Below are 14,851 nucleotides of genomic sequence, written 5' to 3' on the forward strand. Positions count from 1 at the left end.
GGTTTCAATATTGAATTGATGATTCACGAAAAAATCGGTTCAAAATTTTATTGAATTGTCTTTTTCTCCTGACTTGTTTTTTTGAGAAATGGCACAATTTGGGAATCTAAACTGTAAGAGTTTTTGTTTTTTTGTAGTGCGTAAGGCTGCACATTTATTTTAGGAACGACGCGCCGTATTGTGAAGATAAAATAATTCGCTAGAACCAAAAGTTACATTCAACAACGAGTAAGAAGGAAAACGTCCTGACCACTTGGGCAACCACCGAACGGCGTCTTGCCGGTCCGCGCCACAACAATCGCCCAAACCCGAAATGCTCAACATAAATCAGCCTCGCGCTTTTCCGCCGGCGCCCGTTAGTTTTCGCCCCGTCCTGAAAGCTGCAGCTTATAGAGCGAACTTTCAGTCCACGGCCTACTCGGCAAGTGTGCGTCGGGTCCTTCGAACCGTGAGCGCGTTGCGGAGCTTCAACCTGAGCGATGGTGTCGAAAGCTCGCCGCCTGCGATAGATAGTGCGTCGATGATGTAATTCGTGTGAGTGAGCTTTTGCACTGCGGCAGCTTCGCTGTGAGTTATGTGCTTATGATGATTGGTGGTTGTTGACGAGCAAAATGGCCGGGAGGGAAGTGCTCTATCTCGTCTTGCTGGCCGCCAGCGTCTTCATCGGACACGGCTACTCCAGTCCGTCACCGATCAAAAGAAGTGAGTCTGGGGGTTGGGCCCTCGGGGGTGGCACGCTCGCGGCCTGCGCTCGGGAGATAGCGTATGTTAATGGGTGCTTTCGGGAGGAACCATAACTATATTAATAACGTCTGCCGGGGGTGGAACAATGGCTCCCACAGATTAAGTCTGATTGATAATTATATTGCGGAGAAGTTCGTCTCGACGCGACCTTGCCCTTTTCATTCCCATTCGATTAAGACGCATAATGCGAACACCTGAAGCCAACGCGTTTAATAGAGCGAATTAAGACTGAAGCAATAATCCGGGCACAATCGAAAGCTCCGCGCTCAGGCGAACTTCTCTTTCACCACGTCATAATTTATTCGAGGAAATCGCGAGCGATTAACGCTTCTTCTTGTTTAGGTTTCGAGGGACGCAAAAATTCGCTCCGGATCCCGGATTATTACCTCAAATTCGATCCTAATTGAATAGTAAATGTGGAAACTTGGCCGACTGTGGAGCTACTACATGTCTCCATTAAAGCGGGTAGCGTGAATTTAAATTAGGGCATCCGGTTGCGCCTATGACTAAATTATTTTACTTATCTGCTATTCATTGCACTCTACACGAACTCCATTTAAAATTCTTCCAATTCGACTTTGACTTTCTTAGGAAAATATTTAACTAATCTAATATCTTTTCGTCATTATTTCACTCACGATTCTTTTCAGTTTGGATAAAAATTTCGTATTTGCTCTACGCTCAAAAATATTGCAATCACGGTTGAGTCCTTCTAGTTTACATTTTGGCCTCTTTCAATTTGTTTGATAAATTCACCTTTTTGCAAGCTTCAAATGATTTCACTCGTTGAACTGCAAAATACAAGAGGCACTAACTGGTCGATTATTTTTTTAAATCTCCTTTTTAATACATTTTCTCAGTACCTTTTGTAGTAAAAACAGCTGAAAACCTTAAATTGACGGTATTATATTGTCAGATCAAGATAAAGATAAATAGATATTTATGATTTGTTAATTTATAGTAGTTATTTACGCAGCATATGCATACAGAACTCCTTTTTTAATAAGTGGGAAGTTTACACCCACAAGCGCAGCCAGCGCTGATTGCGGTAAGATTAAAAATGTTGCGAGGACAGTTGAATTAGTTTGACTAGAGTGAAGAGATAGGGAGATAAAATAAATGTTAGTTTATTATTTTTAAATTTGTAAAGCTCTGAGATTTTATTTTGGTTGATAAATCATTTTCCACAAGCTTCAACTAAATTGTGAGGTTGAATAATGTAATAAAAGAAAAAATATGACACACGTAATAAACTAGAAAGAACTACATAGTTGAATAAAATAGTAGACAAGCTTGAATTAGAAACTTTTCGACCAGAATTTTTGCTGAATGATATTAATAACGAAAAGATCTAGTTGATCGATATGAATAGAGAAGTAAAATTCAAGGATGGAAGAAATCACATGAGTTAACAAAAAATTGCGTGTTTAGTTCTAGATTGTAAGAGGATAACAGTTAATTTAGTATAGTCACAACAAATATAAATACAAGGTCATTATAAATGATTGTCCCATCGCAGTAGGCGTTGGCGCTGTAGTTGAATGTGTCGCAAGCCTCATAACATGAGTGAGCACGTGATTTTTACCTGCTGGCTCGGTATTGGATAAGACTAAACAGAGACGCAAAGACAAAGGACAGAGACAAAACTCTGCCGCAGTGAAACATTGGGTGCCAATGGCAAGTTAATCTCACTACGCTATTTGATTTGATTTTAATTAATGAAAAGAACACAATCTCAAAATAATTAAATGATCATCCAGTTAGTCACTCCCACATTTTTATTAATTTTGATTTTTAGAATACAGTATATTACGTCACTGACAAGCAACGAGAGGCGAAGCTTACTATCGCGCGTTCAAATGAAATCCTGGGCTGGGAAGGCGTTGGAAACGGTCAATTGTTGTACTTTTTTAAAGCCTAGATTAATTGGAGCATGTTCACAGCTAACCTAAAATTTAGAGCCAAAAAATCTTTCTTTTTTCTTTCTTTGCAATGTTTTACATTAAAAATAGAATAATAACGATTCCTATTCTCGAAGCAAATATCTAAGGGCACCCTTTGCTGAAAAGAAACATGTTCAATTATGTCCTGATTAAACATAAACAAATGTCATTCTTGTCAAACGGTGGGAAATACAAACTTTACACTGTTCTAAACGCGTTAATTTTTCCAACGCCTACTCAGCCCAGTATTTCATTAGAACGCGCAATATATGGGGCCTTCAATTAAATATATATTTAGAGTAGGCGTAGGAGACATTCTAATTCTTTTAACATTGTAAAGTAATTTTTGTGGGTAACCAATTATTCTCCGGAGTTGCATAGTAAGCTTTTTCACAATTTCATATTGTCATATTCCGTGAAGGGAGAATAGGGAGAATGCACTACAAAAATTAAAAATATTTTCTAACCTAATTTTATTTCGTTAAAATGTCAGGCGTTTCTTGTGTCATTTTTTACGCTGGAAAAATGTTGCAAACAATTGAATTTCCATAGGTTGCTCTAAATATAAATTTATTTGAAGGCCCGTTATTACTCAAGTGAACAGAGTACCTATAGCTTTTGGGTACTCATATGACAGTAATAAATAATTACATTATTAAACAAATTCTACATTCTTATTGTTGAATTTTATTCAAGACTTCTCGAAATACAATAATTTCAAATTCCATTGAATTAGTTTTTATCTTTGCTTGTTTTGTTGTTGTGCTTCTGAAAATTTAACTCACAACAAAATTCTAGCGATGTGTCATTTTAAGAAATAAAAAAAATATAGTCCAAATTGATAGGGGTGTCATGGTCATTTCTTCTTCAAAACAACAAAAATTATTTTTAAAACCACCCCCACAGCCACGTGAAAAACATTAATTAACACTGTTCGTTGATTGCATTTCCATCGAAATTAATTATAATTGGAGACACGTGACCAGCCAATTAAATTTCGACCCCGCCATGAGCCAATCACAATTTTCCTTCAGTTTTTCACATTGTTTCGGCCGTGCTGGCAAATCGCCAATTATCCGATATTAATTAAAATCGACTATCAAAATTTAAACCTGTTCACGAGATCGGTAAATCTAGCATTCTATTTGTAAACATGGCGATGAAAATCAAACGGAAATGGTGGCGTTGTGTAAAGTGGCAACGTATTTTCCTGATACTGACTTATTTAATATGTTGTAAACAACACTTCAATTGCGTGTAAAAGCGAAACGTTTAACGGTAGCTTTGCTCTTATGTACAAAACATGAGTATTAAACGGGGGAGGGTGTTTTATAAATGTTTTTTCAGAAATAATGTGGAAAATCACAAAAGGTGACGTTGTAGTCATCACGAAATAAATGCGAAATTTTAAATTAAATGTGCTAATACGTTTCATTGTTGCTTGTTCTCTCCCTGTTTCCGCCTACCACATTTCTAAAGCACGTGTTAATTATTTATACATATTTGGGGTGATACACCAAGATAACCGAATAACAGAAGCTTCGATATTACCATTGTTAAAATAATGACAAACCGATTAATTTATTTAACCATCAATGCCAACAATCGATTAGGTTTTCTGTTGAGCTTCGCACGCCGCTTAGTAAATTACATACAAAGAAAATAAATAAAAAATACAAAAAAAAATATTTTTTCATGTGAACTTCGGAATTTATGTTAATGACTTGAATTTGTAGATTTGCAATTTAAAACTTAAACTCAACAAATTGTACGACGTTTGTGTCAAGGCCAAGAAACCCTCCCGTTGTCGCAGTACAACTTGCTATAAATCAGCCACTTGAATAAAATTATTTTAATCTTATTTTTTTTTTTGAGACCGAATTTGTGTTGAGGCTCGTGGATATAATAAATTAATTCGTCCGCCATCTTGAATACATTTTCATGAATTAACAAGAGTGACACGTCGTCGCGTATTTTTTCCAAAATATAAACAACAGGTTCGAATTTTTGTGCTTCCGAAGTTGTAACAGGTCATGCTGGGAATTTGGGTCGAAGCGGTCAATAAGGTAATGTAAACTAATGTCGTGAGTGAAAGTTAGATAATGCACGAAGAATATGGCTCCCGCTTGTCCAGTTTTATGAGAAGATTACGCGACTGGATGAGAATCACATGAGCAAAAACGTGGACAATACGGGCTCAGAGTGGAACACGAAACTTGTAATCAATGTTGCATGTCGATGATAGAGTCATCGGTGGCGGTCTATATTTAGGACTGTATTGAGTTACAAGTGTAACGACAATTACGGCAATTATAGAATTGATTTTTGGTTGCACAAGAGCTCACTAGTGCGTAATTGATGCTCTATCTGTTTTGTTTGAAGCGCAAAACTATTGTACTAGATAATTTTATTCCTGTATGATAAGCAGGGAAGAAAAGGGGCATTTTTGTCAGCTTCACATTGATAAAACTTGCATTCCTTTTTGAGAGCGATGCAACAATGGGTACAATACTATTTGTTTGAACAAATAAATAAATAAATGAATATTGTAAGATAATTTTTTTTATTTTTTCAACAACTCAACCACTGTTCTAAAATCTAAAATCAGGAAATCATCTAATAAAAAAAGTTCTTGCTCTTTTTATTTTGAAATGTATGCTTATGTATCATTTTTTCAGTTGATACCTCCCTAGAAAGTGAGTCTATATCCATAGTTATCGGTGGGTGACGGTTTCTCTTTCGTTCATTTCACTTTCGCTCACTGAGCTTCACTCACTGGTTGTCATTCACTTTCCTACTATAACGTAATTTTGATTTTGTAGGCAACATTTGCTTCCTCGCGGCACTTCTCTCTTTCAGAACACGATCAGGAACATACGAGTATAAGTCTTCATTATCTATTATCCATTACAGAAATTTGTTTATTTTGTATTTTATTTTTTTCCATAGCAACAAATCCGTCCAAAAATGTGATTTATTTTTATTTAAAATTTTGAATACAAAGTTACAGACTTACTTTCTAAGGAGGTATTGAACAAAACCAAAAACAGCACTCGAGAGTAAGGGCGCTTTCGTTCACTTGAATTGCATCGCAATTCGCGTGAACGAAAGCTTTGCCTTCCTCACTCTTACTGTAAATAACTAAATGACTACATATTATCAAATCTGAAATATTGTTTTTATTCTAATTGAGTCCCTACAATATTTTCAAAAGGTATAAAAAATAATAAACTTATAAAGGTAGCTCGGTGGCCGCATGGCTGTCGGAGACAGTGCTCCGAGGTCGCGGTCCCGGCGCTAGTGGGTTCGAATCTCACCGAAGGGGGAGGATTTTTTCCAAGGGTTCAAATCCCGGCCGGATGGGTCTCCCATGGATGTTGTGCTGTATTCGTGTTGTGTTGTCCAGAAAAGGAGAAAGGAGAAGAGAGGGTGGCCGGAGCCCCGCCGCACCACCTAAGGAAAAAGAGAGGAAAAACAAGCCGACCGCAAGGTACCTGATAGGCCAGGAGTGGCGAAAGGGGAAAGGCTACAAAAAAAAACAATTTTCAAAACGAGAGAAAATACCATTCATATATCATTTAAACGGGTTTAAACCGTTTGCAAAGCGACAATTGCTTTGCAAACTTTGAAACTGGGAACTGAAAACGTCTCCATCAATTTCTAGAAACGTGCAATCAGCCAAACGACCTTGAATTGCTGAACGATCCTCCATAAGAAAATATGCGGGATTGTATCTGCAGATTACACAACCACTGGGATTTCACAGAGAACTGCTTCGTTAAAATGTTGAATTCCCAAGAATTTTTTTAGAATGTGTTGGACCATTTTGTCTAACTTAGTAGTATCTAAACAATTCTTCTTGTATCGATAGATTAATCACCAAAACATTTCCAAAACAAAAGAATACGTTCCTGAGACTCACCTAATCGTCCTAGATTTCCCTGGATTTCCCTCTATTACTCCCGGATGTTCCTGTATCTCCCATTAGTCTCTTGAAATCCCCTGCATCTTTTTCGTATCTTCTCTGGATTTCTCTGTATCTTTCCTAAATTTTATTGTATCTCCTTTAATCTTTTGCACAGAAAACGTTCCTTGCAGAAATGTCAGCTGACAATGTTTGACAGTTTCTGGTCAAATTTATACACAAGCTTTCGTTGAAAAAAAATACCTTATTAAAAAAACTCTTGAGTAATTAGTAATTACAGTCGAAAAAAGAATTGAAGAAAGAGTTGAATGCATTTTTCTGCAAATGCACTTAGTTATTAAATTAAATGTTATGAAAATAATTTACTGTTCGTGTCTAGAATTTTAGCACGAACTTACTAGACATGTTTCTGCTTGATGCAATGGAGAATGAAATTATCACTTCGAACAGCTTGTAAGATTTTAGACGACGCCTTTCAAATGCAAAGTTTTTGCTCACACAGTAGTTCTGTGTAGAGAAATAAGTAGCAACTTGTAGCATATTCGCAAGGCTGATTGCATACATGTCGAATTCCAAACTAATTTTGCAGTTAGGAACATTTTGAATAGAAAATCAATGTTTGCTGAATCCAGGGATTAAAGGAATTGTCGAAAGCGACGTACTTGCTACCACAAAACATTTTCTAAAATTCTCTCTCTGATAATGTGTATGAGACGTTGCCCCATCATGTTGGACGTAGCAGCACTATCAGAATGTTGTAACGACAACCTTAAATCTAAGATCTTAGCGATTTATTGTGTATTGTATGCACCTCGAATATTCTAGAATCGGTTAAGTTGCAAGCTTATGCTGACGACACGAACTTGCGAGCCGGCTGTAGCATTATCTTATCAGAAAACAATGCAATGCATTAACGACAGTCTTAAATTAATTTGCACTTGGTCTGTTGAACACAACTCTAATTCCAAATTGGAATAATTATTATTATGTCGTTTTACTTTTTGGTGAGAATTATTGAATCGGTATTTTAAAATAATGTATTGTTATACAAGTTGCACAAGACAGTCCAATGAGAGGGTTTAGGGCACGACGAGCGCAGCAAAAGGAGTGCTCTAAAGGAACGAGTTCGACAAAATGTCTAGTGAAACGAGTGTAACATGCTATTTTTTCTATTTAGCACCTTTTGAGCCGGTTTTAAATCAAAAGTAAGAATTTTAGAATTTTATGATGGTTGGCAAAAACACTTGTCGACTTTGGGATATTCGCGCGTATTGGTTGACGCTGCCAGAATGCTCTAAAGTCTAGAGGAGTCTGGCAATACCAACATGATAACCCTAAAATTGTACTGTCGCTATTATAGAACCACTTTCAGCTGTTACGATACTGTTTTTGGTATTGTAACAGCTCTGTTATGAACGCAAAATAGAAAAAAAAGTTTTATTGTTTGATAAATTGCGAGAATGTCAGGTTAGCTCATTGATACATCGCACGTTCAAATAAAATCCTGGGCTGAGTAAATGTAAATTTTAAATTTCCCGCCGTTTGACACGAATGACATTTGTTTATGTTTAATCGGGACATAATTGAACATGTTTGTTTTCGTTTTTAGCAAAGGATGCCCTTAGAAATTTGCCTCGAGAATAGGAATCGTTAAGTTATTCTATTTTTAATGTAAAACATTGCAAAGAAAGAAAAAAAAAAGAAAGATTTTTTGGCTCTAAATTTTAGGTTAGCTGTCAACATGCTCCAATTAATCTACCCTTTAAAAAAGCACAACAATTGACGATTTGCATTTAGAAAATGTGAAAATAAACGTTTCTAAATTTTATCTTTCTATTTCCTACTTAAATCGTCATTTAAATATCTCAGCAGTCACATTTTCACAACGTCGGCCATATTTTATAAATCTACTCACTCGTTCATTAGACTCGCTTTGCCACTTCGTTCCGTCCGCTTCCAAATTAAATTCAAGAAAACGACTCTTATAAATAACAACAATTACGAATTTAACCCAATTATGAAAATCTCCAGGGCTGAGAGTTCTAATCTGAATGTTACTAATTGATCTCCATGGATACCGTTCCAGAGTTGCTCCCGGTCGCTCCCAGTAAAAATCCCGAATTTGTCGATCCAAAACTGATTATGGAAAACTTGTCGACGACTGTGTATAGGAAATTAAAAGGGGGAAAGATAGCAGTTTCTATTATTCAACCGCTCTGGCACGCATACGCACTGAAGTGGCAATTTCAGATCGATTTTATCAACGCACGAACGCCACTGGCTCTCCTAATTGAATCTCTTGTCTGATTCGGTTTTGATTCTGGCGAATTGAAAAATCTAAATGTAGACATTTCGAGATTTGTCACCCCAGTTTAATCCCCCTAATAGTGATTAATTCTTCGGCCAAAACAAATAATTTATCGTGAACGTTTGTAGCGATCAATCTGTTAAATAAAAGCAATTTATAAAATAGGATCTCCGAAAAAAATGTCGTTCGGTGATAAATTATCTGCAATAATAAATCATCAACGAATATGTCATTTATTTCGTAAATTACCCTGTTGTGCCCGATCCACAACACATCACGTTTTAGGGTTATTGATGGTCAATATTTAATAACGATAAGTTTCCATACAATTTGTTTATCGGGGGTGGTTAATGATCGCGAGGACCCAGTCGGGGCGTTATTCATGCATCAGATCGTAATGAAGATAGAAACCACAAACAGAAGTAAAAGCGATTTCTGAACGACATTACTAAGATTGGCGCTGGTAATGACTTTATTTATTTATTTTAGAACAATAGGCGAAGGGGGCTAATAACGCCTCATCGATTTTACACAAATGTCACATAATTTGCTACTCGTTCACCATAATTTTGTTTGCCGTGGTATTACGTTAAACAAAGGAAAACATTGTCATTACTACCAAATTACCAAACCCAACAATAAATTCATTCGGTGTTTGGTATTGTGTCAAATAGAGGAACCCAAGGAAATATTCAACGAGTTTTATTATCTAGTTGTCTGGTTCGTTTTGTTTTTTACATATTTATATGTACCTATAGTCCAATTTTTACCCTTTTGAGGTGACGTCACGATTTCCTTCCTCGCTTTCTCTCTACTGAAACGACAGAAACAGAAAAAAACAAAAAAAAAACGGCACGTTTATTTATTGTTGGTTACTTTGTGGTTATTTTATGCTCCTGTCATTTTGACAATTTTTAATTTCTTTCACTTATTACATTATTAAAAACATAACCTTTCGAAGCAATTGTCAACAAATTTGAAACATAACAGTTATTTATGATCAATTCAATTTTGTTTCTGATTCTAGCTCAAACATACGTGAAGTTACTAGATAATGACGTCATCGCAAAAGGGTAAAAATTGGACTCTACTTATTGTATAGAGTACGCTAATAAAATATTTAAAAAATATATTTAAGAAAACCCGGCGCATCCACCATTTTCTGATATTTATGAAAATTTAAAAATCTTTATTTTATTAAATCAAGTGTGCTTGATCTGGACGCAGAGCACCAAAAAGCCACCCTATATGACCTTCATCGGAAAAGAAAGTCCTTCTGATCGCATCATTTCTTTATGAAGTATTTTTATTACGAAACAGGATTATTGTTAATCAAATAAAGCGTTTGAATTTGTAACAGAAATGCAATGCAGAGGAAGAAACAAAAGGAAAAAGCTTTTCAACTTTCTAAAGGATACGTCACAATGCTAAAATGTTCACTAACTACTCCCGTATGAATCTTTTAAGCAGGAATAGTCCTTGTTCATTACCCTACGTCTATTTCCTCTTTAGATATTTTAATGTTAGATGCACACCTGAAGTCTTGTATTTGTTGCCATGGTAACCATTTACATCACTAATTACATTTCCTGGCTGAAGCTTAGATGCTACTTAGAGCTCCTTTAATGATGCGAATACAAGAACTTCCAGTAATGACCTTCCTATTTAAGAATTCGATGCTTATTGATCCACTTAAGCATAAAATATTCACCGAAGATACAATATTGCTCAGGGCTTCCAGTGAATACGTAAGAAGTTTCATTTTTATTTCAAAGCCTTCAGATAAATATAGTTTTCTGAAATCTAAATGTAGTAATTACGCCAGAGCGGTGCAACAAAGTTTGTGTTCTACCAAATGAATAAATTATTTTGAAAGTTTAACCGAGACCCCATTTTGGAATATTTTGTGTATTTTCACAAAATCATATCATCTTTTACCGTTCAACAATAAAAATGTTACGTATCTGGAGTTTCAATAGGTATATATTCGTTGTATAAAGAGATTTTAATTTATAAACGTATCTGAAGAGTAGACAATTTGGGCAATTTTTACGCACGGCGGATGGTAAAAATCTAGGTGACTGTAAATATGATGTTTCCGGAGATGTCATCTGAATGTTAATTTGACATTTACATGCAAGGAGGCCAAAAAAACTTTTATGTACACCTTGGCCTTTTAACATCTTGCCTCGCCCGCAAGCGGCCTCCGCGACAAATTTTCTCTCCGTACGTTAAAGAAAGATTTCGCGGCCTTGATGTACAAATAACTATTGTTTATAAAAACATGAAATATCGTTATTTTGTTTTCTGTCTTTATTTTTGCCAAGATGGCAAAATCTAAGTTTTGTAAAGAAAAAAATATGAAAAAATGAAACCGCGTAAAAAGTTTTAAGTGGACGCGAAAACAACTTAATCGCCTGGTTGACTCGAGAATTGTCCCACAATCTGGAGCCATTTTCTGAATCTTCATTAACTGTCATTTTGCAGACGATATGAAAGAATCGCTTTCAATGAGCTGCTCTAAACTTTGATGAGTTGATGAAACAATGGAGACCGGCCGAAGAAGTTGCGTAAATTCTCTCGGTTTGAACATTGCCGACTTCTCTCTCTTTAATTCGATATCGGGAAGAAAGAGAAAGCGGGAGTGCCATAGTTATTTTATAAAGCTGTTTAGGACCGCGTTTGGGGACCACGATTTAAAGGAAAATACGTTCGGGAAGATAGCCGCAAAGCTGGGACAACATTATTTTTCAGTTCTGGCTTATTTTCTACAGGAAATATAGTCACTTAAATTTTTTGTGTCCTGAGGTGGGACCCGCCTCCATTGTAGATTCTTTAACGAGATGTCTACGTTTGCAGTATTTATTCATATTAAATAACAGAGCCCTCTGGAAAAAAATAATCTAAATCTAGGCCGTAGATGCTTCATATGATATCATACATTTTAGCCAAGTGAAAAACTCTGATGTTGTGTCAAAATATGTGACAGCTAGACATAACCTTACTAAACCTTGTAGGAATGGAAATATTATTAAATAAAAATTAAAAAAGACGTAGAAATGTGAATTTGAAAATTAAATATATGAACACGAGGTGGTTGTTGTGTGCTCTGCGTGATCCGCCATACTGTATTGCCATTTTTTAATTATTCTGTTTTCAGATAATTTAATTATTAAAGTACTCCGGGATGTTGTTAATAACCGAGAATAGATTCTCGTTTGCTAAGCTACTTTCCTTTTATCAACACCTGTACCATCCAGCTGGCGATAAGTCATAACCGGGCTAATTCCCTGCTGCATTGCGCCCTCATCGTCCAACCCCCATCCCCTCTCCAGATTCAGGATCAGAAAACACGCAGGCAATTTCTGGAAATTACCCCTAAACGTTAAATTAAAACACCCTGAGACGATCACTGCGTCAAGATTCGCGATCCTCATTACTCAGTTCGCGTGCGACGTGTGCGAGGCGTCGGAGGACGTCGGCGGCGTCCCCAGGGGTGGTTTTATGTGCTAGGTAACGGGAGAAGGGGCGAATGGCGGCGGCCGCCGGCACCGGAGATGTAGATTCAGGTTAAAACCTGTCCCCCATAAAGCGCTCCGCGTCCGGAATGCGGATATTTCTATTCGGCTGCGGCGCGCGCAAATAAATAAGCCGAAAATGAGTTTTTGCCCACGGAAGAAGGAATCAGATGCCATCGCCACGATATGCGTGGCCGAATTAATGGCACATAAAAATCGGGGATTTTTCATCGCGACCCGTTTTAAACAGGGACCGGACGGGTGATGTACGACCGGGGATTCCTTTTATAAGTCTAATGGGGCGAGACGCACGCACAAAACACCGCCAAGAGATTATTTCGAATTATGGTTTTGTTCTTTTCATTAGCGTTATTTATCTTGGAAGCTCGGAGCGGAGGCAGCGACGCCAGAGATTTATTGCCCTTTTGACAAACAGGATGGTGCGCGCTCGTACAATAGATCTAAAGGCAACGGCCCCTAACTCTGACATCCTACAACGCATTCGCAACTGGATTTTAAACGGTTTAATACGAGTGGAATTAAAATATTTGGTGCGCTCGTGCGTGTTAACTTCCCACATATAAAAAAATCATGCTTAAATATCTTTCAAGTAATGAAATCAGGTTGCTTAATCTGAAAAAAGTCTCAAAATATTGTTTTGAATAAAAAATCAAGGCGGAGTGGTTAAAAAGAGTTGTCAATAGAAAAAGGAATTTCAGGATAATGGAGAAGTCAGAGTAAGAGGAGATTATCAGAAACCAAGAGGGAGATAAAGGAATAGGAAGGATAGTGGGAGGAAATAGTAGAATGAGAAAAAGATTTTTCTTGCCATAGTGTATAGGGTGGCTCTTTACTCGTACGTGCTCTGCGTCAGGAGTCAGTCAGCAATATATTTTTTGAGCGTATCTCAATGCGTAAAATGTTTTAACGAATTTGAAAGTCGTCTTCATCACAATAGCTCACTACCAAATGTTCTCTGGTTGAGATATTGATTTTACCACGTTGCCTATTTACTTTTAAATTTCCGATTATAACGAGTTTGTTGATAAATTTGGATTCATTAAATACAACGATGTCCTTTTAACAATTTTATGTCCTCCTATTCTCCCGGAAGCACCGTCGTCTTATCGAACATTTAAAAAGTTCTGAATAAGAGTGAACGTTTTTATGCAAGGACTTCACTCTAGATATTCGTCTCCAATGAAAATCAAATTTAAGTTGAAAGGGAAAATCACAAATAGATCCGAATATATCAAAACTTTGTTCGTAAAGCGGTTTTCTTTTTGGAAAGTTGGTAAATAAGTGACGCCAAATTGCACAATTTCATGATTGGATTCTCCTTAGAGAATTATGTTCTTATAACGAGTTTCCAATCTAACTTGAGTGCTCGTTCTCCATTTTTAAATTTATCAATATTTTTCAATCATGATGAAATAAATAGTCAAAGACACTATGACAAGGAAAGAACAACCATACTCTATGCTAGATTCTTTTTTTGAAAATCAATACAACGTGTTAAGCAAAAAAAAAACAAAGATTCATTTTGATTTTCCGCCACTTGCGGGATAAATAGTTTTGTGGAAATTCCATTTGTGAGCAATTTCAGCACTTTTTGTGTAATTCCATCAGCGACATGAAAATATAGGCGTGTAAGCTTGAAAAGAATTATGTCCGGATTCTTGAACTTTTTCAGAGAGGAATTGAATTTTTATTATGATGCCCTGCATGAGTCTAATAAAACGGCCATTTACGACTTACGGTTAATGAAATTTTAAGGCTTCTTTCAAGAGCAGTGAAACATATTTCGGATTTCTTTTGTGCGAAGCTCGTTGCAACAAAATTGGAAGCGCTTGTAAAGATGTCATTAAAAGAGCTTACGGCAAGGCAAAACCGAAGCACAATTAATGTACCTCTCAAGTTTAATTACCAATGTTCAAAGCAAGTGATTCTGATTCGTACAAGTCGAAAATGGTAAACTGTAAATTGGCTTTAAATGTACTGAATTTTCATTCGAGTGTGACAATTTTGATTAAGATTGATTTATTTAATTCGTTTTACGCTTTGCGGAATTTTGTCACAGTAAAATTTCCTGTTGTGTTGCAAGTTGCATTATTGGGGTAAAGTAGAAAGTTATAAAGTAAACGTTGTATTTTCTTGGGAACACTGGTTCAAAATTTATTCTGCAATCGCATAAAGCACTGGTGCATCTGCAGTTTTCATACGGTTTCTGCGAATCTGTTGGCGTTTCGTATTTTAAATAAAAATTAATTTGGGCTTGTTGGAATAGCGATGCGGTCAAAGGGATTCATTATTAAATGAAAATTAATTTAGAAAAATTGTGCAAGGTAGGTAATCGGTGGAAAACAAATTGTGTGGGGAATAAAATGTGTTTTTAAATTAGATTAAATAACTC

General features: G+C 36.4%; 1 protein-coding gene across 1 annotated transcript in view; it reads left to right on the forward strand.

The window, feature by feature from the left end:
- The first annotated feature begins 406 nt into the window (after positions 1-406).
- Positions 407-14,851, forward strand: part of LOC138138613 (uncharacterized) — a 151,061-nt gene continuing 136,616 nt past the window's right edge. The window contains exon 1 of the mRNA XM_069058599.1: positions 407-702. Coding sequence (XP_068914700.1) covers positions 612-702 — 91 coding nt within the window. The 5' untranslated portion in view covers positions 407-611. The remainder of the gene's footprint in view (positions 703-14,851) is intronic.

The sequence above is a fragment of the Tenebrio molitor genome, chromosome 9 (genome assembly GCF_963966145.1).
Source record: "Tenebrio molitor chromosome 9, icTenMoli1.1, whole genome shotgun sequence".
Lineage (NCBI taxonomy): Eukaryota > Metazoa > Arthropoda > Insecta > Coleoptera > Tenebrionidae > Tenebrio > Tenebrio molitor.